Source organism: Maylandia zebra, linkage group LG5 (genome assembly GCF_041146795.1).
Source record: "Maylandia zebra isolate NMK-2024a linkage group LG5, Mzebra_GT3a, whole genome shotgun sequence".
Taxonomy (NCBI): domain Eukaryota; kingdom Metazoa; phylum Chordata; class Actinopteri; order Cichliformes; family Cichlidae; genus Maylandia; species Maylandia zebra.
In genome coordinates this window covers 13,477,476-13,498,060 of record NC_135171.1, presented here as the reverse complement: position 1 = coordinate 13,498,060, position 20,585 = coordinate 13,477,476, and the positions used below count along the sequence as shown (strand labels likewise).

General features: G+C 41.4%; 3 protein-coding genes and 3 non-coding genes across 7 annotated transcripts; 4 read left to right on the top strand and 2 right to left on the bottom strand.

The window, feature by feature from the left end:
* Positions 1-950: 950 nt before the first annotated feature.
* On the bottom strand, positions 951-6,552 carry rpn1 (ribophorin I). Its single transcript, XM_004545328.4, has 10 exons — positions 6,183-6,552; positions 5,163-5,227; positions 4,575-4,881; positions 4,272-4,481; positions 3,998-4,190; positions 3,817-3,916; positions 3,584-3,722; positions 2,375-2,494; positions 1,995-2,240; positions 951-1,907 (listed from the first exon to the last, which is right to left on the bottom strand). Exons 1-10 carry the CDS (start codon positions 6,420-6,422, stop codon positions 1,725-1,727), a joined length of 1,803 nt encoding a protein of 600 aa, XP_004545385.1. The 5' UTR covers positions 6,423-6,552; the 3' UTR covers positions 951-1,724.
* A 264-nt stretch (positions 6,553-6,816) lies between these two features.
* trnaf-gaa (transfer RNA phenylalanine (anticodon GAA)) lies at positions 6,817-6,889 on the top strand. Its single transcript has one exon. It is a non-coding gene; the product is annotated as a tRNA-Phe (tRNA).
* A 2,123-nt stretch (positions 6,890-9,012) lies between these two features.
* On the top strand, positions 9,013-9,085 carry trnaf-gaa (transfer RNA phenylalanine (anticodon GAA)). Its single transcript has one exon. It is a non-coding gene; the product is annotated as a tRNA-Phe (tRNA).
* A 2,577-nt stretch (positions 9,086-11,662) lies between these two features.
* Positions 11,663-11,735, top strand: trnaf-gaa (transfer RNA phenylalanine (anticodon GAA)). The gene has a single exon. It is a non-coding gene; the product is annotated as a tRNA-Phe (tRNA).
* Positions 11,736-12,257: 522 nt separating this feature from the next.
* Positions 12,258-17,179, top strand: rab7a (RAB7a, member RAS oncogene family). Its single transcript, XM_004545333.5, has 6 exons — positions 12,258-12,596; positions 14,172-14,250; positions 14,435-14,561; positions 15,062-15,280; positions 15,454-15,582; positions 15,690-17,179. The coding sequence occupies exons 2-6, from the start codon at positions 14,198-14,200 to the stop codon at positions 15,783-15,785; spliced, it is 624 nt and encodes a 207-aa protein (XP_004545390.1). The 5' UTR covers positions 12,258-12,596; positions 14,172-14,197; the 3' UTR covers positions 15,786-17,179.
* On the bottom strand, positions 17,177-20,496 carry hmces (5-hydroxymethylcytosine binding, ES cell specific). Of its 2 annotated transcripts, XM_012917527.4 has the most exons (8): positions 20,479-20,496; positions 19,436-19,588; positions 19,057-19,278; positions 18,577-18,720; positions 18,271-18,465; positions 17,922-18,076; positions 17,653-17,845; positions 17,177-17,561 (listed from the first exon to the last, which is right to left on the bottom strand). In XM_012917527.4, exons 2-8 carry the CDS (start codon positions 19,586-19,588, stop codon positions 17,370-17,372), a joined length of 1,254 nt encoding a protein of 417 aa, XP_012772981.2. In that variant the 5' UTR covers positions 20,479-20,496; the 3' UTR covers positions 17,177-17,369. The 2 variants fall into 2 exon arrangements, with proteins under 2 accessions (XP_012772981.2, XP_004545386.2); XM_004545329.6 differs by lacking the exon at positions 20,479-20,496 and having other exon boundaries at positions 19,436-19,638.
* Positions 20,497-20,585: the final 89 nt, after the last annotated feature.

Below are 20,585 nucleotides of genomic sequence, written 5' to 3'. Positions count from 1 at the left end.
TAGATCAGCAGTTTCAGCCCACCTGGCACTAACATCCATGTCACTTAAATCACCTTTCTTCCCCATTCTGATGCTCGGTTTGAACTTCAGTAAGTTTTCTTCACTACATGTTGCTAGATTGGCTCATGAGGCATCTGCTATAACGAGCAGTTGAACAGGAATACCTAATTAAGTGGCTGATCGATGTATAGTGTTCTGTCTTTAAGGTCTCAATGTCATTTAACACTTGCGCATAAAAAAACCCGTCTCTGGTGCTGAGGTGGACGTGAGCCCGCTGCTGTGAGAATGAGTCTGTGTGGCTCTCTGGACTCGCGCCGCTCCAAATCTCCACTCGAGTAAAAACATACAAACAAAATCACCATTGTGTGGTCTTTCACCAGCAACCAAGCATCAGTGCTAACAGACATTGTCTTTGCTCTCTCCCTGCTGCGTATTTACTGAATGATTATTGTATGGCACATACAATATGCGCACACTGTCATTGTGAGGGGAACTGGGCTGTTATTATGGAGCAGGAAATGACCTGCCAGGACCCCTGGTGACCTCTGAGGGAAAGTGATGACCTCAGACTGACCCTTCTGTTTGTCCTGAGCTCATACTGTGCTTGAGGCAGGTCAGCTCCTCTGCTGACTGGGTAGGAGAAGGCCATAGGTGGGGTTACTTTCAAGCAAGGAATGCAACAATGAGCAGGAAATTCCCTTTGAAGTGCCAGTTTTAAATGAACTAGTCAGTGTGGAAAAGTCGCTTTTTCTTGTTTTGATGATGTCAGGATGGCACAGCGTAAATTTTAGTTATCTCGGTATTCGAAGGTACAAGTGGGATCAAAATGCAGTTTAATAGGGTTTGACTTTTTTTCTTCAGCATGGTAACACGTTAGTTATTGACACAAGCACACCCCCTTATGATGAACCAGGGGTACTGCATGCCAAAATCACAACTTCCAACAAGAATGAGTGTCTCAAAACTTTATTTCAAATTTGACAGTTTTCCACATTACTGCCCATTTCACAAACGTGTTTTCCAGCTTCAATGTCTTTTCTCACATACAAGATAATCTCTTTTATTGTTTAATCTCACAGTCAAAAAAACATTTATACCAAGAAAAATGTAGAACATAAGACTGAGGGACATCTAAAACAAGCATTTTGGGATGGCAGAATCAGAGCTTTGGATTTTTTTCAAATACACACGTCGGGCAGGGGAGAGCAAAAACAAAATGCAAGTGCAAAAAAGATAAACAGATGGCAAAAAAAAAAGCAAGTCATCTTCGAACTTAAAAGTTAGAGATGATTCAGTTTTAAAGTACAGCATACGAGTAAAGACAGGAGACTGAAAACACTCGGGCCGTTCAGCTATTCGTTTCAAAAAACAGTCCCTTAACCCTTAACTTCAGAGTGGAAAAAAAAGAGAGATTTGAACATGGAACGGAAGAACAAATCTGTGACAAAGTTTTAGCTCCACTGAAAAACCAACAAGAAGAAAAACAAACAAAAAAAGCCAAACAGTTGTGATGAAGCTGCTCTAGAGCTTAGTGACTTCAAGTTTATCGCAAGGCACGAGTGTTTGGATAAACCCGTCACTACCGTAAGAGCCGGTGTTCATAGTCCATGTCTGGATAGTAAAATACTAAAACAAGAAAAGTGTGAGCATGAGTCACTTCATCAGATTCTCATACAAACAGTTGGTTTATGTTACGGCAAGGGTGCCTGTCAGCGTGTCGCAGTTTAAAGGGCATCCAGCAGACTGTCGATGCGGCCGACGAGCTCTTGCCTCTTGCTGGTCAGATTCTTCTCGCTCTCGATGTAGGCCTCCTTCTTGACTTTCCCCGCCACCAGCCTCTCCGCTTCCTGGCAGGAGCGGCACACCAGCTCCTTCACCTGGCCGTCCAGCTTCTGCACCTCTCCGACCTGATGGGACAGAGAGGTAAGGCACTACTGCTGCGCGTCCCATTAATAAAAATCTAATTTTCCTCACAATCTCCCAAAATCACTCACCTTGTCGGCCAGGTCAGAGCCCTCTGCCTTGAGGCGGGCCTGCAGCGAGCTGATTTCATTGGTGAGAGTGCGGTGGTCGGCCTCCAGAGTCTTCCGGCCGCTGTTGAGCCCCCCCGTGTCGCGGGACTGCTTGTAGCGGTTGACCACCTCGTCCATGTGGCGGTACAGGCCCAGACGTTTGTTGACCAGAGTGAGCACCTGCTCTGTGATGGATGCGACCTTCATGCGAACCTCAGCAGCTGGATCCTGAGTAAAGACAAGAAAACAAAGTGAAATGAACAGAATGAACACCATAAATCTACTTTTGTGCAGGGTAGCTGCTTAATGAGGGGAGATCAGGTAAAATGCGGTCAACATCAACTAGAAAGGTGTTTTCATACCTTTGTGATGGCGAAGTCCAGACGTACATAGATGATGACGGTGAAGAAGAGTATGTAGAAGGCACCTACAACCAAGAGAGGCTCCTGCAGCATCAGGATCTTATTGAAGTTATAGTGAACCTGGTGATCAGGAGAGAGGGGGCACAAAGAATCACATGGAAACAGTTTAAATGTCAGCGCTGTCATTATTATATAGCCAATGTGTTGTGCAATCAATAATTACATCATGATGATTAATTGCGGGAACCCCCCCCCGGATTACTGCCATTTTTATACAGCTCTCAATTTTACTGCTCAGCACATTCACACAACTCTTCTGCCAGTCTAATCAGGCTGCAGTATTTCCCCCAACACTATCGAGCATGAAGCTTTTTTTTTTTTTTTCTTTCCCTTTCTTTTTTTCCATTTTGTTGCAAAAATAACATAAAATGTGTGGAGAAAAGCAGTAAGGATCTCTGGCTGTACTTGAGCCAAAGCCACTGTGATCCAGTCAGTGTGTCAGCCTATAAGTTACAATTTTTCCCTAAACTCAAAATAATTAACAAGTACTCAGGAAAGTTAACAAAAAGATTTGCCAAGAAAGTTTCTTCAGCGTGAAGTGTTAACCCCCTTTTTTAGACAGACAGAAAGAGATTACAATTGTAAAAAAGAAATGCTATGACTCGATATAACCTCTATGCAGATGATATTAAATACCAAGCTCACTGACCTAATGCTACGGCAAGAAGAAAGATGATCAAATTATCAAATAATTAAATCAGTGTGTAAAATGTTGCTGTTGTGAAGTATTCAGTGCAGACAGGTGTCTGCCAAGATCTGTTGAAGCCAAGAAAAAACAAACTGTACAGCTTCAACATACTTGGACACGTGGTTCATAAACTTGTGGTAACAACTCAAAAACCTGCTTCTAAATATTAAGTGTTCGTGTATACGCATAAAACACGTCTCTACCATGTTAGCATCAGCACAGATGGTCGTTAGTGGAGACCTATTTTTGAACTATGAGCTCAAAGATGATGCAGCTAAGAGCCTCCAAGCCTAATTTTACTGTGGCATTATACCCTCACCCTGATGATACTCCATATTGATAAAGAGTGACAGGTTCTAACAGCTTCCTTAGTTACAAAGAGAAAACCACTTCTGATCTGAATAACCTCAAACCTGAGACACCATGAATGGATTTTTGGCTTCTTCTACGGTGCATCTTACCACGAAATCCTGAATGTGCTGCTCCACCAGGTTGTTCTTGGTGGCCACCAGCACTGGCCGCCCAAAAGTGTCCAGGTATGTATAGTGCAGCTGGTTCGGCATGCGGCTGATTTTGTAAGGTGTATCCACATGAATGTTTCTGAGAAGACAAGACAAAGATATAGAAGGGAAAATAAATACCAAGCCCTGTAAACACTCCTCAAAGGAGATACTTTAGGTGTGTTTGCACTGACCTGGCTCCCTCTGGCAGGATGATTTTCACAGTCATTTCATCAATCACCTGGTCATCATACACATGGTCAACAAGTCTCATCTTCAATGCATACTGATCACCTGGGATATACAATGGCATGACATATAAGCTAAGGCATCCAGAGATTAATTAACAAAACTGGTGATCAGAAATCGACTCACCCAGCATGTAAAGGTACTCATAACTAGGCAGATTGTAGCCAATTATGTAGTGAGTCTTCCAGCCTCCAAACAAAGGAAAACGAGGCCTGACCTCTACCTCCACTGAGTCATCCAGAACCTGCAAGTGGGAGGTGGAGATGTTTCCAATCTCATCCCGATAGTAAACGTCTTGGGCCGAGGCAGGGAGGATAGTCTGGTGAGGAGAATCTATATAATTATCAGAGAAACTGTGAAAGCTCAAATGACACTGGTTGGGTGTCTAGAAGAAACAAACCTTGAAGGACTTGATAGATGAGATGCCGCTGTCTGACTGACGCTGGTAATCATAACGTGAAAAGGGGCCCTTCAGAATGGCTCCGGTGTGCCTCAGGTCGATGGTTTCTTCCACTGCAATGTTGCCCCAGTGAGACACCTCAATGGTTCGAGTGATGCTGCTGATGGTGAGGAAGGGTGTGTTGTTTTCATAATGGATCTTCATTGCGTCCTGGACAGAGGAGAACACAAGCAAACAGCAGATCAGTTTAGCAGCTGTTTTGTAGCTTCGCTATAAGCTAATCAAACCTGGTCAGAGTTGTACCTTGCTAAACGGAGCAATGTCGCGGAAGGGTCCATACTCAATAATCTCATCGGTTTTGCTTGGGTTGCCCAGCTTTGTGTAGCTCTCCGCGGTCTTGGACGCAAGGCGGACGCGTGTGGTCTGGGTGCGGGTTGGATACGGGGAGTAGAAGTAGTGGTCCCCCTGGAAAATCACCAGCTGACGCTCAGCCTGGGTGATGTGTGTGGGGAAGGGCTTCAGGACGTGGCTGAACGTCATCTCCACCTTGGTCTTCAGCTGAGCACCTGCAGCCAAGCTGGAGGGCAGCTGCACTTTATAAAACTCCCCACTGTTGCAGAAGAGATGACAGAGAGGAGCACAGGTAAGACATATTTGATGGATCACATCAGATTCTCGGGACATGCACGTCTTGGACGTGCACGTCCAAGTTAAGAAATCCTGTTTTGGATATTGATCAAAAATAATCATGACTGTGATTTTCGCCAGAAACCAGCAACCCTACCATCTTCCAGAAAATAAAATGGTGCTTCAAATGCACCAGTTCTGCAGTCTGTTTTCATCATGTAAGGTCTTTATAATCTGCTTAGTAGACAGTGTCTGATCTCTCACCTTTGACCCTGAATTGTTGTCTGCTGTAGTTCAAGTGTGCCATCCTCCTCTTCATCACCCTTCACCTGTGAAAGCAGGCAGTCGGAGAATATTTGTGTAATGTATGCAGTTACTTGCACGATAAGTCTCTTCTTGAATAAATGGTAAGCGTTTCAAGTAATTTCTTCATTACTTTATGAAATGTAACAAATATTTTATAGAGTTAGGTTTGCTGTTAGCCAATTTAGGTTAGTGTCGTTGGTTTGCTAGTGACAGCTTTTTTTTAAATAGCATTAGCTAACTTCTTGGCTAATGCTAACTTCATTGGTCAGTAGCAATGTTGTTACTCGACTAACATTGTTATGATGATGCAGGAGTGCCACAAACACAGGCATATAGGATCGTGCTTCAACACTATAGGACTTTGAGGGAATCGTTTGTAACGTATCTGTTATTGTGTCATTATTCTGTCAAACAGGAGCATTGTTACGGTTTCATTCATAGTGGAAGGGGGCAGGCCTGTGCGCAGTCACACACGGAAGTAAGCTGCCCAGCGCATACGTGTCATTCAGCCACTGACAGAGCGTGGAGCCCTGCGGAAGTCATTGTCTTGTTACCCACATCCATAGCACTTTAAAATAAATATGGCTCTTCTGGGCATAAATAACTACATTTCCCGAACTGGGGCGAATGCACTGCACATACCGAGCTCGTAATACTTGCTACTGTTAGCTAACTGTGTCTATGTGACTCCCCACTTGCAGAGCTCACTGCCAACAGAATCACACTGTTGAATCACACATAGCCAGTAGCTTTGCTTCCATGCATTCAATGAACAAGCCGTGACCTTTTACTACGGGAGGGCACTGACTTCTGCAGGTTTGCTGTTGGCACCTCACAAAAATAAAAAACTGCAAGTTGTAAAGACAGTGCACAGCACTGCATGTGTAGTTTGCAACAGAACAGCTAACAAGCTAAAGCTAGCTAGCCGGCTACAGGCGGAGGTGTTAGCGCAGTTTCATTCACTGATGTTTAGCTCACCGAAGCTCCGATGTATGCCAGATGCGGAGCCAGGCCCTCCTCCACTGCGAGTATGAAACTGTGCACGGCCGAGTTCCCCTGGTTGGACAGCACGATTTCGGCAGTGATCTTGGCCAGATGCGTGCTCAGGTCCACTGTCCTCTTCACATCCTCGTTTACCAAACCGTCCGCTGAAACCTGCGGACCCAGAGCAGCCAGGAGCAGCAGGTAGGCGGTGAAAAGCGGGGAGGTTTGGGTCATGGTTAAAATAAGATAGGAGCTGAAATGCTGTAGTTACTGGGTTAAGAGAGGAAGAATTGTAGAGCAGCAAAGAAAGGCCGCCGTGCCGCTCTACATCGAAAAGGATGACGCCTCATTCAGTACGACGTGATGACGTCACTACGCGCACTTTTTCAACGTGCAGTACGTCGGAACCGGTTGCGAAACAGAAAAGCCGTCAATTAACGTGGCTTTCAAAAACTGTTTTGCAAAATAAAGGAATCATACAGTTTGTCGTTTTTTTCTACAGCGCAAAAGTCAAACATAATGATGGTGGTCGTCTCAATTTATCACTGGAATAACAACAAGCTTATTGTGTTACTACCATTTCTGGCTGTGATGACGTAGATCAGCATGTTTGTACACGGTACAGCGAGCCGAAATAGCTCAGTTGGGAGAGCGTTAGACTGAAGATCTAAAGGTCCCTGGTTCGATCCCGGGTTTCGGCAGCATTGGGGAAACATTTTAAAGATACACCTCGCCGTTTTTCCGCCGTTAAGTTTTTCTCTTACCACATTGGTTTTTGGTTTTACAGCACACTGAGCGTACTATCACAGTATGTACATCATATCTGGTATTACATTTGGTAAACGATTTTAAAAATGTTAAAAGATGAAGGGGGGAATCAACTACAAAAATAATTACAACACTCAACTAGCTTTTCTTCTTTTTTTTTGCTTTTTCATATATTTGTGTTGCTACTACAGACTGTTGAATGGTTGCATAGTGCTTTGTTTGTCCGAGATTCTGAGATAAGCTTTTAATACAGAAAAAGGTAGTATACGTCTACTCCATTGACTGTTTTTCAGTTTAAAATGAGTAGTCTTGAAAGTACAGTCATTAACTCTTTGGGTTCTTTAATAGAAAAAACAAACAATGATTACTCATGAATCTGCATTGATTATTGTGTAATGCATCTTCCGACAAACTGATGCATTCTCATACACTTAGAATACATTAAATCAACAATCAATTAATTCAGTAAATATACAGAGCTGTGGATGTTTTTTTGGAAGCCACCATGTTTTCGCACCATCATCAATATACCATTCTGTCTTAATCCCATTACAAAAGGCAGAAGAGAAGAGAATTGGTACACACTCATGTACGTGGACTGGTCATGCAACATAGAGCACCTGTATAAAAAAAGCCCAAAGCCGACTGTACTTCCTTAGGAGGCTGAGGTCTTTTAACATCTGCAGGAAGCTCCTGAGGATGTTTTACCAGTCGGTGGTTGCTGGAGTACTCTTCTATGCTGTGGTGTGCTGGGGGAGCAGCACAGCAAAGGACTCATCCAGGCTGGATAAACTGATCAGGAAGGCTGGCTCTGTGGTCGGCATGAAGCTGGACACTCTGGTGACAATGCAGAAAAAAAGACACTAAAGAAACTGCTGGACATTATGGACAGTGCTGGGCATCCTCTGCACACGGCCATAAACAACCAGAGGAGTCTGTTCAGTGACAGGTTGCTTCTCCCAAAGTCAAGAACCAACAGACTTAAAAACTCCTTTGTCCCACACACCATCAAACTGTTTAACTCCTCTCTGTAGGGGAGAGGGAGGGGAAACAGGAGGGGGACAACTAAGCTGTAGTGCCTCTTCACTGTGCAATACTTTTCGTTAATATCCAACAGTGCAATAGACTTCAATATGTGAAATGTGCAATTCCCTTGTATTCTTATTCCTATTTATTCTATTTATCCCTTTTGTATACTCTGTATTTATATATGTGTATATATGGTATATTTCTGCTCACATTCTGTAACTTCTATCGGTGCTGTGCTATTGGAAACAGAATTTCCCGGAGGAACCCACCCGAAGGATTAATAAAGTTTTATCTAATTTAATCTAATCTAATCTATGTTCCTTGGAGGCAATTTTAAATTAATGTGTGAACCTTCAAGGATCATACCTATATTTTATCATCTGAGAAGGAGCCACCTTCACAAAGAAGTGAAACATGAAGGAAAGAAACAACATGACCAGCTTCTGGTAAAAGGTCCTCATCTTTCTCCTGACCCCAAGCCGCATCTTCTGAATTATATAATACACATTGGACTAAACATACTCCTTTCTTCCAGATATTGACACAATTACTTATTGTGTTTAGCTAGCTCTTGTCAGACAGCTGATGAGAGCTAGCTAAACAGCTCGTTATAAGCTGATATTATGCCAGGTAACATCCGGCTCAAGTGACCTAAACATTTTGATTACATTTTCACATCGTTTTCATTAACGCTGGCAACCGACAGAAAACAGCAGCATTTATCATTTAATTTATCTTGAATGACTTTACAATTACTGTGATTACTTTCACAAACTTTTACAGCCTCTAGAATAAATAGATGTGGACATATATTGACAGCTGAGGTAAGCAGCAGACTAACAGCTTACACTCACAAGAGAGACACAGTGGCCACCGTAGAAAGAATTGTGCAGGGATTAATTTATAAAGAGATATAATTTATAAAGCTGGGGTCAATGACTGATTCTCAGTGTCAAGCAATCTTAAACGTTTTAGTTATATTATAGGCTAGCGAGCTATATGTTTGTCTTTTTATGTGACTCAAGAGGCCGAAATAGCTCAGTTGGGATAGCGTTAGACGGAAGATCTGAAGGTCCCTGGTTCGATCCCGGGTTTCGGCAGAATTTGGGATGGCTTTTAGACTGTATTTAGTTTGTGTCACAGTAATTGCATAAGTACGGAGGTATGCGGCCTTGAACCTGTAATTCATATTGTATGAGATCAAAATGCTAACCATTGTGTGCATCACTTGATCAACTCACATTTCTGCATCAAGGCAGTATTGCTTAAATCATCCTTCACCTCTATGATCTTTTTTCTTCATGTGCTTCATGTGCATATGATCAGTCCTGTGCTGTTTTACCATTTCATTCTTTGAGGTTCTCCCATCATCCCTCAAAGACCAGCAGATTTTTGTCTTTCTGGGGAACCCACAGTCACAATTCTCAGGACAGGGTTATGGTCATTCTCGAATTTTGTTACTACTGTGCTATATACGAAAAAAGCACCCTTGTTCAATCCTGGGTTTTGGCAGCTAATACAGCAAATTCTAAACATGGGTCAGATAAATAATGTATCAAATCCCTCAGGAGAAAAGAGGAAGAATCAGAAAATAGCAGCAAGCGAGTTGTAGAAACACAAACTAATGAGTGATTTAAACTTCGCGGTAGGTAAGTGGCTAATGTCGTTGGTGTATTTATGCTTGTGCTGGTGGATAACATATTAAATACCCTGTGGTCATGGCCTGGTGTTTTATATGCAGTACAAGCCAATAGAAACTAACACAATACTTATTTCTGTCCCGTGTCCCATTATTTGTTGTGGTGAGGGGTTTTTTTGTACCCCAAGTTTTTTCACTTCTTTGTACATTCCCTCACACTCATTCTAATATTTTCAATGATCTCCTCCAGGAATTTGCTTATATCACTATAATGATTATAATTCCCTGTATTGAGATGATGATTGTTTTTTTTTCTAACTGGTAAATTCAAAAACTTTGTTGAAAAAGTAGCAGGAAATTCACAGGAGGAATTGATAGTAATGAACAGGCCAATCATTTGCCACGTGTAGCTTCATTTCATATATACCCATAGCCTGTAGCACTTTTCTAATCTAACTAAGCACTCAAAGCAGTCTTTACTATACCTTTGTACATTGTCTAACACTCACGCATACACTGCAATGGATGCATCAGAGCAGTGGCGGTCCGAGCCTGTTTGGCGCCCTGGGCGAGACCTCCCTCTGACGCCCCCCCCCCCGCGCACACGCACACACACGCAAAACATATTAAAGATTGTACATTAACATAGAACTGTTGTCAGAACCATAATGAATTTCACCAGAGAAACACACACACACACATATGAAGAGAGGGAGAGTATGCATTGTATGCAAACGGCTACCAAACAGCCATCATAATTCATCATACAATGAGAACAGGACGAATCAACAACTGAATGACTAATTAATATTAAAATCATAATGTATTGTTTGGAATTTAGTCTGTTACTGTTACCATTTTTATCATTTCTTCTTGGAGCAACTGTGACGCACATTATTTCCTTAGGGATTAATAAAGTATTCTGATTCTGATTGTTTCAGGATGACCTGCCATTATCCAATGACACATCTGCTTACCTGCATCTTTTGCTCATTTCTCCTCCTCTTCTTTTCTCTTTTTTCTAAACTGAGCACCTGATGGCTTTGAACTTTTCTTTTCTATCTTCCATTGCTTTTAATTTTGCACTCCAGTATGAACACAAATCCCCCAACTCGAGGATCACCACAACATAACCTAATAGACCTACACCTTAGTTCACAGATTCACTTTGTCTAGGGTTTATTTCTGGAATTTCACACAACCCAGGATTCAAATCATGAATACATAATGGGCTTGGATTTACATCATTATGAATGAAATGTGCTCTATTTGGAAGCAGCCGGCCCCCTCCCCTTTCGACGGGTTGTGTGTGAGACTTTAAATCATCAAACTGTAAATTATAAATTTCAAATTGTTATTGATCCCTTTACCCCTGGTCCCTAAAGTGTATATTTATTTTCTTACTCTTCTTATATTTATTGTTTGTTTACTTGCACTGCTGTAACTGGAGCCTCGTCTCTCTATATACTGTACTGTATGTAGTGGAGATGACAATAAAGTTTACTTTGACTTCAGCGCGTATAGAATTTCGGAAAAACATCGGTGCATTATAAGTCCCCCGCCGCCCCACCCTCTCCTCCCTGTGCCGCAAGCAGCAGGCGCACCTCGCAATCCGAGGGCGCTCTTACTCCCAGCAAATGGGCGATAGAAAACCGATCGGTGCCTATGCCATTCCCTATGCGCTGGCATGACGTCGGGGCAGCATGAGTACGAGAATTTTTTTTTTTGCCGATGCCCGTTCTGCCGCCCCCCACCACGATGCCGCCCCGGGCAACCGCCCGTGTGGCCCGTATCAAAAACCGCTACTGCATCAGAGGCAGCTCTGTGTTCAATATCTTACCTCAGGACACTTTGAAATACAGATTACAAGAGCCAGGAATTGGGGAACCAACCTACCAATTGGTAGATAGTGTATGTTTAATTCTGCCCCAGCTAGGGTCAATGACTGATCCTGAATTTCAAATAAACAATCTGAAATGCTTCAGTTCTACCATCTGGCCAGTCGCCAGTTTGTATTTCTTTCCCCAGCCCATATATAGCCGAAATAGCTCAGTTGGGAGAGCGTTAGACTGAAGATCTAAAGGTCCCTGGTTCGATCCCGGGTTTCGGCAGCAGATCAGGAGTGACTTTTGACTTATTGCGAATGGAGTAAGTTAAAGTTAAAACCTTTCTGCCAAGTTTCCCTATTTGTCAAGTACCGGTACGTTGGATAAACTGACAATGGTTATGAAGTTTCAGCTTTTAACAAAAAATTTTAAGTAAAAAACAAACAAACAAACAATAATCATAACAATAATAATCTGATGAACTGATGGAAGATCTTTAAAAATGAGGTGACATTGGACAAAAACAACTTCAATTCTTATAAGTTATAGATTTCAACAACATATACAACATGGTTGGATGGGTAATTTTAGCTTCATAGTTATAGAAACTCCGTAACGAAATAAAATAGTGGAATTTCATAATAAGAATAAGTTTCCTTACTTTCATCATTGAAGGGTAGTCAAGGTTGTTTATTTTACTCCATATATAAAGGTCGAAGTCCTTCCATAATGTTATATATACAGTATGGGCAAACATTAGCAGCTGTGTGTCACGGTAGCGCGTGACGTCAGCGCTCATGACGGTTCTTGTTTTGGAGGAAGTGAACATAGCTCCGCTAAAAGCTAGCACGCTAGCTCGACAGGAAAAGCGAGCGTCAACGGGAACTGGACAAGAGCATTTTACAAAATCGTTAGACGAAGGGAGTTAAACTTCGGCACTGGCAGTATTGATTTCGATAAAAAGGGTCATTTGAGGGGCTCGTTGTCAGAAATAAATTAGCTGTCGACGCTGTGTACGTGTTGTTTTGTTACGCCAGACATTTGGAGGAGCCGTTAGCTTGCTCGCTAGCCTGTGCGTTAGCCTTCCAGACGAAGCAAAGGAAAAGTCCACTTTTGACATCTGTTTGTTGAAGGACCACTGCCCAGGTTGGTTTGTGGTGACTTTGATTGTTTATTTTAGTGATAGCATATGATAAGAGTATAGATGTCGTTATCTAAGTTTTAAATTGGTCAATCAGGCTTGCGTAGCTAACGAAACGTTAGCAAAAAATCAGAAGTGTCACAGATGTGGTAGCTAGTCGACACTGTCCAAAAAAGAAAAGGAAAAACGCTCCAACCCCCATTGTTTTGAAATTATGTTGTATTTATTAATGACAGTGTTTTCAAGCTTCACCCTTTTGTTGGATTTACTCAATTAACTATGTAGCGTTTAGTGTTTTAAATGTAATTTTTTTCTGACTAGCTAGCCCCTTGCAAATACGTTCAAAGTCTTCACGACAGTTTGCTTCAATGCAAGTGCAACATTGTTTTACAATGTATAAAGTGAAAATAACTATAGTTAGCCGGATTTACAGTTGAGTCCTTATCGATGGATCCTACCCCTTGGTGCACCGAGGCCAGCTAAAGTACTTATTATGCTCAACATGCTTGCCAAGTCATGGTTCCGTTGGTCCTGTGTTTTAACCATGTGATCAGTCGCTGACACAGTGTCATGGGGCACAGATTATGAGAGCCGCATAGCGCTATGCTAGTTTTGCCTCGAGCCGTGGTTACTTGTTCTCATAATGGGGTGATCTGTGAAACACAGCATAATCTGTGATTAGGCTCTGTACCTTCTTTCAGTAATGTTGTCTCCAAGATAAAAAAAAAAAAAAAAATCCCGATTGGACTGATAAAGCCTTTCTGTAATTGAGTTTGGACTTTGGTCACTACAGCAGTGAAAGGTAGTTATTAGTACGTAGCACACTCGGTCCAAGTCGGAAATGCTCAGTGATGTCTTGAGCAGGCACAAAGGATGAGGATATTTGACATCTGGATTTTAGTTATACACATACAAACAAACGAACTAGACTTGTGATCAGCAGGGTCTGGGATGTTTATTGCAGCTCTTGGATTTTGTGTCACCCCTTAACAGAGATTAAACAATGAGAGGAGGATGTACTACATTTGAGGGGGGTGGGGGGGGGAGAATAGAAAATGGCTGACAACTATAATACATTGTCCCATTTCCTCAAATTTAACAAACGGGAACTGTTTATTAAGACTTATGAATTAAATTGTGAAGCTAAACGGTGTGCAATACCTGCCTTGTATTTGGATAAATGCATATTTCAGAGAAGACATCATCAAAATGAATTCATACCCATTTTGGAGTAACTGGGCATGCTTCCATTTCTTTTGACGTTTGTTTTTATAAACCTCCAAGAATGGTTGCTTCAAAATGAAACAATGTAGTTTATTCCATTGAATGGTGTATATGAAATATATAAATAGAACAAAATGAATACTTTACAGCATAACAAAAAGAACCAAATGTCAGCTCAGATCAACGGCCTCAACATTGCATTGTTATATTTTGAGCCTCGTGGTACAGTGTAGCCGTTTTCTTTGTTACCAAAGTGAAGAAAAGACAAGTACAGGAGCAGTTGGTGCACTTAGTCTTAGTCTCGTTTGTCTCATTTAAGCTTTTCTAGTGCTTACTTCTCTTCTCTTCTAATAAAGTTTGTTGTCTTCGCGGCTGTGGCACAATGACGTCGAGGAAGAAAGTATTACTCAAAGTCATCATCCTTGGAGACTCAGGGTAAGTGATGCTGAGCAGCTGCTTCAATGCTAAAGGGGTCTGAATAATGGCTCACTTCAAATTAGACACCAGTAGGAATAAGTAGGATTTATAAGCTTTACAAATGAGTTCATTGTGGTGATTTTGTTTCGTTTGTTTCTTCCCTTCATGTGTGTTAAATATTGTTCTGCAATTTTTGTTCTAGAGTTGGGAAGACCTCGTTGATGAATCAATATGTGAATAAGAAGTTCAGCAACCAGTACAAAGCCACAATAGGCGCTGATTTCCTGACAAAAGAAGTAATGGTGGATGACAGACTTGTCACAATGCAGGTACTGCCAAAATATGCTCACAAGAATACTGAAAAACTGAATGGAAATGTTAAGTCTTATGTACCATGGCAACTTTGTTGATAAAGCACTTTATAAACAGCTGCAGCGGACACAAAGCGCTATACACAAAAATGAATAAGTACATTGAAAACAATAAAAAAGAAGTAAAAATAGGCAACTATAAATCAGTTAAAACAACTAAGATCAATGTCTCATGCTGGGTCAAAAGCCAGGAAGTATAAATGCGTTTTAAGATGAGTTTTGAAACTGGACAATGTAGGTGACCGTCTGACCTGCAAAGGCTATTAAACTAGTTATACTTTTTTCTCATTTTTATTTCTTAAAAACTACAAAAAAAAGTGAGAAACTCAAATTAGGGGTAAAAGTTAGATGTGGTTAATTTCAACCATACAAACCAGTGTTGTTGGGTTTTTTTTGTTTGTTTTTTTTAAATTTCTGTTTATTTGGGGCCTGTAAGCATAAAGATTCTTGTCTCTTAGATTTGGGACACAGCAGGTCAGGAGAGGTTCCAGTCTTTAGGTGTGGCATTCTACCGTGGAGCAGACTGCTGCGTCCTGGTGTTTGACGTCACTGCACCCAATACCTTCAAGACCCTAGACAGCTGGAGGGACGAGTTCTTGATTCAGGCCAGCCCACGAGACCCTGAAAACTTCCCCTTTGTGGTGCTGGGCAACAAGATCGACTTGGAAAACAGACAGGTGTGTTCAAATGTAACTGTGTCAGACGTGTTACATCATGTAAGTGATGCATCATCTTTTATCGAAAATGTGTGACAGGTGTTGGTAATTTGTCATACGAATGGCTTAATGAAACAAGAATAACTTGTGTTTTGCCAGATGTTTTTAACCTCACCATCTTCTTTGTGTTTCAGGTAACAACCAAGCGAGCACAAGCTTGGTGCCAGAGCAAGAACAACATCCCATATTTTGAAACCAGCGCCAAGGAAGCAATCAATGTGGAGCAGGCCTTCCAAACTATTGCACGCAATGCTCTTAAACAGGTAAGGTGATGTCAGCAGGAAAGCTGTTGGGCAGTTTTAGACACACAACTTCATGGAGACTGAGCTGTAGAGCTGCACACAGACTCTGTTACCTTGTTTGATTTCAGGAGACCGAGGTGGAGTTGTACAACGAGTTCCCTGAGCCAATTAAACTGGACAGAAACGAGCGAGCCAAGCCGTCAGCAGAGACCTGCAGCTGCTGAGGACTCTGAAGATCTTCAGAGGGTTGTCATGCCCTCACTACCCTGTCTTGCCTTGTCTATATATCCTCTTTCCCATGGCTCACTATGTTATTCCCTATTGCCCAACATACAAGCAGCATCCCACTTATTGAGAATACTAGTATACACAAACATGCTGCACTCACCTCCTTATGTATACAAAGTACACATTTTCTATAAAAATCTAAATTTCCTAGCCCAAAGAACACCTCGAGGGAACAATACAACATTTATTTGTATTAAGCCTATGACTTCCCAGTGTTTTCTCATACTTTTTCATGGCAGTGGTGGTATGGGCTGATCTCACTTGGAGTTCTATGTTTATCAATGCTTTCAGTCCCAGTTTTGGTTGTAACAGTTTTTATTTGAATATGTCCAAGTGGGAAATCAAAGCATTACTTCTTTAGTTATTTGTATTTCTAATTTAATTTAAACTTCTTTTTTTTTTTTTTAGTGGTTTTCTTACTTTCACAGCCCACTGCTGCTGCATGAATAGTAGAAACACTGCTCCCCCTTCTTACTCATTTGTGTTGTGGCTTATGTTAGTTTCACTCTGAAACACTTGTTAATGTGGTTTCACTTGACCTCATAAAAATCTTTAAAAAACATAATTCTGACACTTAAACAGGGATACTGTGTAAAAGTGTAGATGATATCATCATACTGCCTGCTGATTCTTAGTAATTGGTATAGAATTGGAAATGCAGATCGATAACAAGTCCATTAGACAAGTGTGTACAGATTCTTTTTTGCTTTCATCTTCGGTAACTGAAAACTTACTGAAACATCTCATTTTGGAGCCACAATAAACACAATTGTAGCTCAGGTGGAGAACATTGTGTGAATACAGACTCAGTTCCTGCGTCCAAGTGCTGTTCCTCTGCTGGGGAAATGAAGGTTGTAAAATTCCAGATAGAACATTTGACATGAACCAAATCAAGACAGCATGTCAGTCTACCAGATAGTCCTAGAGGAGAGATTTTTCTCGAGTACAAATTGTCATTCATAACCCAGTACTATTAGCTAGTACATTTCTTTTTATTGTCAACTGTTGCAACTTTGTATATTTGCAGACCTCTCAATCATTGTGTGGGGAAAACATAAAGTTGTGTTGTAAATCTCCATATCTGACTCTGCCAGATGCTCGTGTTGGCATACGATTCAAGTGCTTGACATTTCTTTTAACTGATCAGATCTTTAACTGTCTGTTCGTATTATTTTAAAACTTTGAAACAAGATGACATACATACTGTAACTCTGAAGGACAAATGTGGGGGGGAGTGTTGGCATTCATCATTATTATATTATTAATATGATAATGCATAGCATTTACATTGTTTCAAGTAATAAGGGTAATAAAAAAAAACCTTGCATTATTGTGTCTGACATTTATTGATGAACTCTTAAATTGTTGTAGAACAATGAATTACATTTAAAGTATTCATAAGTACAAGTTAAATTTTCTTAAAAGTTTAAACTTTTTCTTATACAATTGTACAGCAGCAGAGTACAACAAGTAAGGCATGAATGGTCTTTCAAACACTGTCGAGTTTTCAGTTCATGTATTTACTTTGTTCTTGGTTTCTTGTTGGTTCCCTGAAGCCACTGCTGAAGTCCTCCTGCAGACTTGCGCTGATTCTGTGGCTTGCTTGCTTGCTCTTCTTTACTTTCACTTGTGTGGGACTCCTTCCTCTTTGAAGGTGAACTGCTCGACAGCCAGCTTGCCATCATCTTACTGCTTGCTGTGGACTTGGGTTCCTATGAGTGAAAGAGTCAAATTTCTCAGCTGTAACCGCTCTTGTTAGTACAAAATGGCTAAAATTCCCAACCACATCATTATATCTGATACCTTTTTGCTGTTGAGATCCACTGGTTGGAGGCATTCTGGAGAGTTGTTGCGCGTGTTGTTGACAAACGAAGAGACGGGGTGAAAAGTCAAAATATTTTTTGACTGGAGCAGTTTGAGAGCTTCTAGAGACTTCACCTCCCCAAAATCCAGCCATTGCCTAACCTCTTCCTCCCCATCAAGGATCGCTGGCATCCTAAAAAGCAGTCACAATGATTTATGATTTTACACAGCACGAATTAAGAGCATGTTTCCTGGTCTGGGATTCTTACCTATCATGGATGCTTTGCAGATTTGGGGAAGCATTCACAGTTATTACACTATATGAGTAAAGGGGTTCTCCACCTCCAGGTGGTGTCCAGCAGTCAAACACTCCTGCCATAGTTAGCAACCTCCATCCTGTCCACTCACCTGCAGCTTCTCCTCCCTGTTAAATACAGAGTATAATGGGGATTTCAACAATGCAACAGAAACACCTGGTGGACACATGCACATTTTTATCTTGGCTCATCTCCCACACAGGAAACTTAATATCCGCCTAAGCTGCATTCTCTCTACTTTTGAAGTAGATGAAAAAAATGTTTGTGGAGCTTATATTGCAACAGAAAACCCAAAGCAAACCTTCATCAAACCAGAGGAGGCTTTGGCTGGAGGGCGCACTGACTCAGAGTCTGAGTTCTTTCTTTTCTCCTGGCTGGGTCCTGACTGAGTCTGAGGGAAGTAGATGAAGAAAGGCTGCTTGCCTTTTTCAACCTTTTGCCACTCATAGAAACCATCAGCTAGAATGACACAGCGCTGTCCTTTCAACATAGGGTCCTACAGGGAGATGGTAAAATGGTTAAGACACTCCTATGTAACAAAAACCGACAAGTAAAGCAACACGTGATGCACAGGAAATGTAACATCGCTTGCTACTAGGTAAAGCACCTTGTAGGACTTCTTCTGCAATATATTCTCACTGCGGCAATTGCTGGTACTGTATTGCATCTTGCTGGGGTCACTCTCCTTAAACCATGAGGGTACCAGACCCCACCGCATTGAGGCCAACACACACTTATCCACAGGAGCATCCTGAAGACAAAAGACGGACACAATATTCAATGAAAAAAACCCAGAAGGACAGAATATGTTTTTGAAGCCTGTAATATTTAATACATAGTCGGTCAACAGACACAAGAAATACATTAGCAAATGTTAACATCACGTTTTTAAGTTCTATAACTGTAATAAAATATATAAGGTTTTATTACGAGGTTAGACAGTGACTGACTTCACCTGGGGTCCTCTACCAAAAGCCCCACTTCACTTAAAAACGTCACATCTTCCACCTTCCTCGGGCGCTTCCCCAATATAAGTTAAGCTATAACAAACAGTTGACATGTTAGCTTCTTAATACGTTATAATTACCTTGTCAAAATGCCTCTGTGACAGCAGGACGGGACTCATGGACTGCGGGTTCTTATTGTAGGAGGGTCGATAGTTGTCCGCGTCTCCATCCCTCCAGCGGGGCTGTCTCCTCTGCCCCCTTCGGTTTCTGTAAGAGCAGGCTCGTTTCAGCTCGTCAGGAGCAAGGGTGCATGCTGTTCTTCCACACATTTTAAATGAGACGAAGCAGAACTTTTCCAACACCTGAGAACGACATTAAAGGTATCGTGTTAGCATGTTAGCCTGACTTTTTATCGACCAAAACATAGCTCTAGAGCCGCTGACACTATTTAGGACTACTTGCCCCACCACTTTCCCAATGTTGTGGTATATTTGACGTGCATGAAAAAGCTGTACTTACTGTATCTGAGCCACTCTTAACCTCTGAGTTTGTGTCCGAGGTGAGGTTTAGAGTTCGGTGTATTTTTGAATATAGGGCGGGTATTTGCCTGGGCAAGAGCCGTGAAGGGGGCGCGGATGTACACGCCGTGACGTACACCGGCTCTGCTTCCATCTAGCCAGAGCCAAGATGGCGGCCGTACGGAGAATATTTTATCCGGTTGTTCAGTCTGACGTCACTAGCCGTGTCTGGGTCTAAATTCCGCTGCAGGTCCATATATCAAACGATCACTGTGGCATTACTGAGAGTTGAAAAACTGTCTAAAGTCTTTCATCTTTAATAAAATGATCAGCGATCTGCTCTACCAGGTGTAACAATTGAGTTTAACATCCAGGCATCCATGAAAACGGAATTTATGACATTTAACGGAGTTAGAAGTTAGCAGGGAGTTAGCTCGCTAGCTTCTATCTAAATACAATATAGCATGTCCTGACTGCGGGGTTTTGGAAACAAATTAAAACGTACAGCTCTGTTATCACTTCCAGCATAAATGAAGACAGAAAACTAAACAGCAGTATATAATGATGTGCTACGTGACCGCTAGCGACACAGCTATGTTAGCATAATATAAACAAGCTAACTTTTTTTTCCACTCGGCAGGATGCTGTAAAAGGACCAAACTTCAGCCAGGAGAACAACTGAGATAATCCATCCACAATACGAAGTTAGTCATTCATATACTGCTGCATGGGCTGGGCTGTAGTTACATCCTAAGGTTTTAAAAACTGAGCTTAAATAAATGATTAGCGGTAATAAAAGCCGAGGGAGGTCAACAGTGATCACTGACTGTTTTAGGAGCTTTTTGAGATCAAATAGAAGAAAATACATAACATTAAACATGTTAACAACACAAAAGCCATATTAAACGCAGACTACTTTAGACCCGGAAGTAGGATTCGTCGTGTCATCACTGAACAACCAGAATAAAATAAAAAAATAAAATAATTATTCAAATATTATATTATATTATATGATAGCTACAATGTTTAATTATAAATAAGTACCTAGCTCTTCTTTGTGCCACCAAAAAAGTACCAATACAACTGTGCAATTAAGACCACTGAAAATATTTATGACAGTGCAACAGGTAAAATGTAAAAATTAATAATAA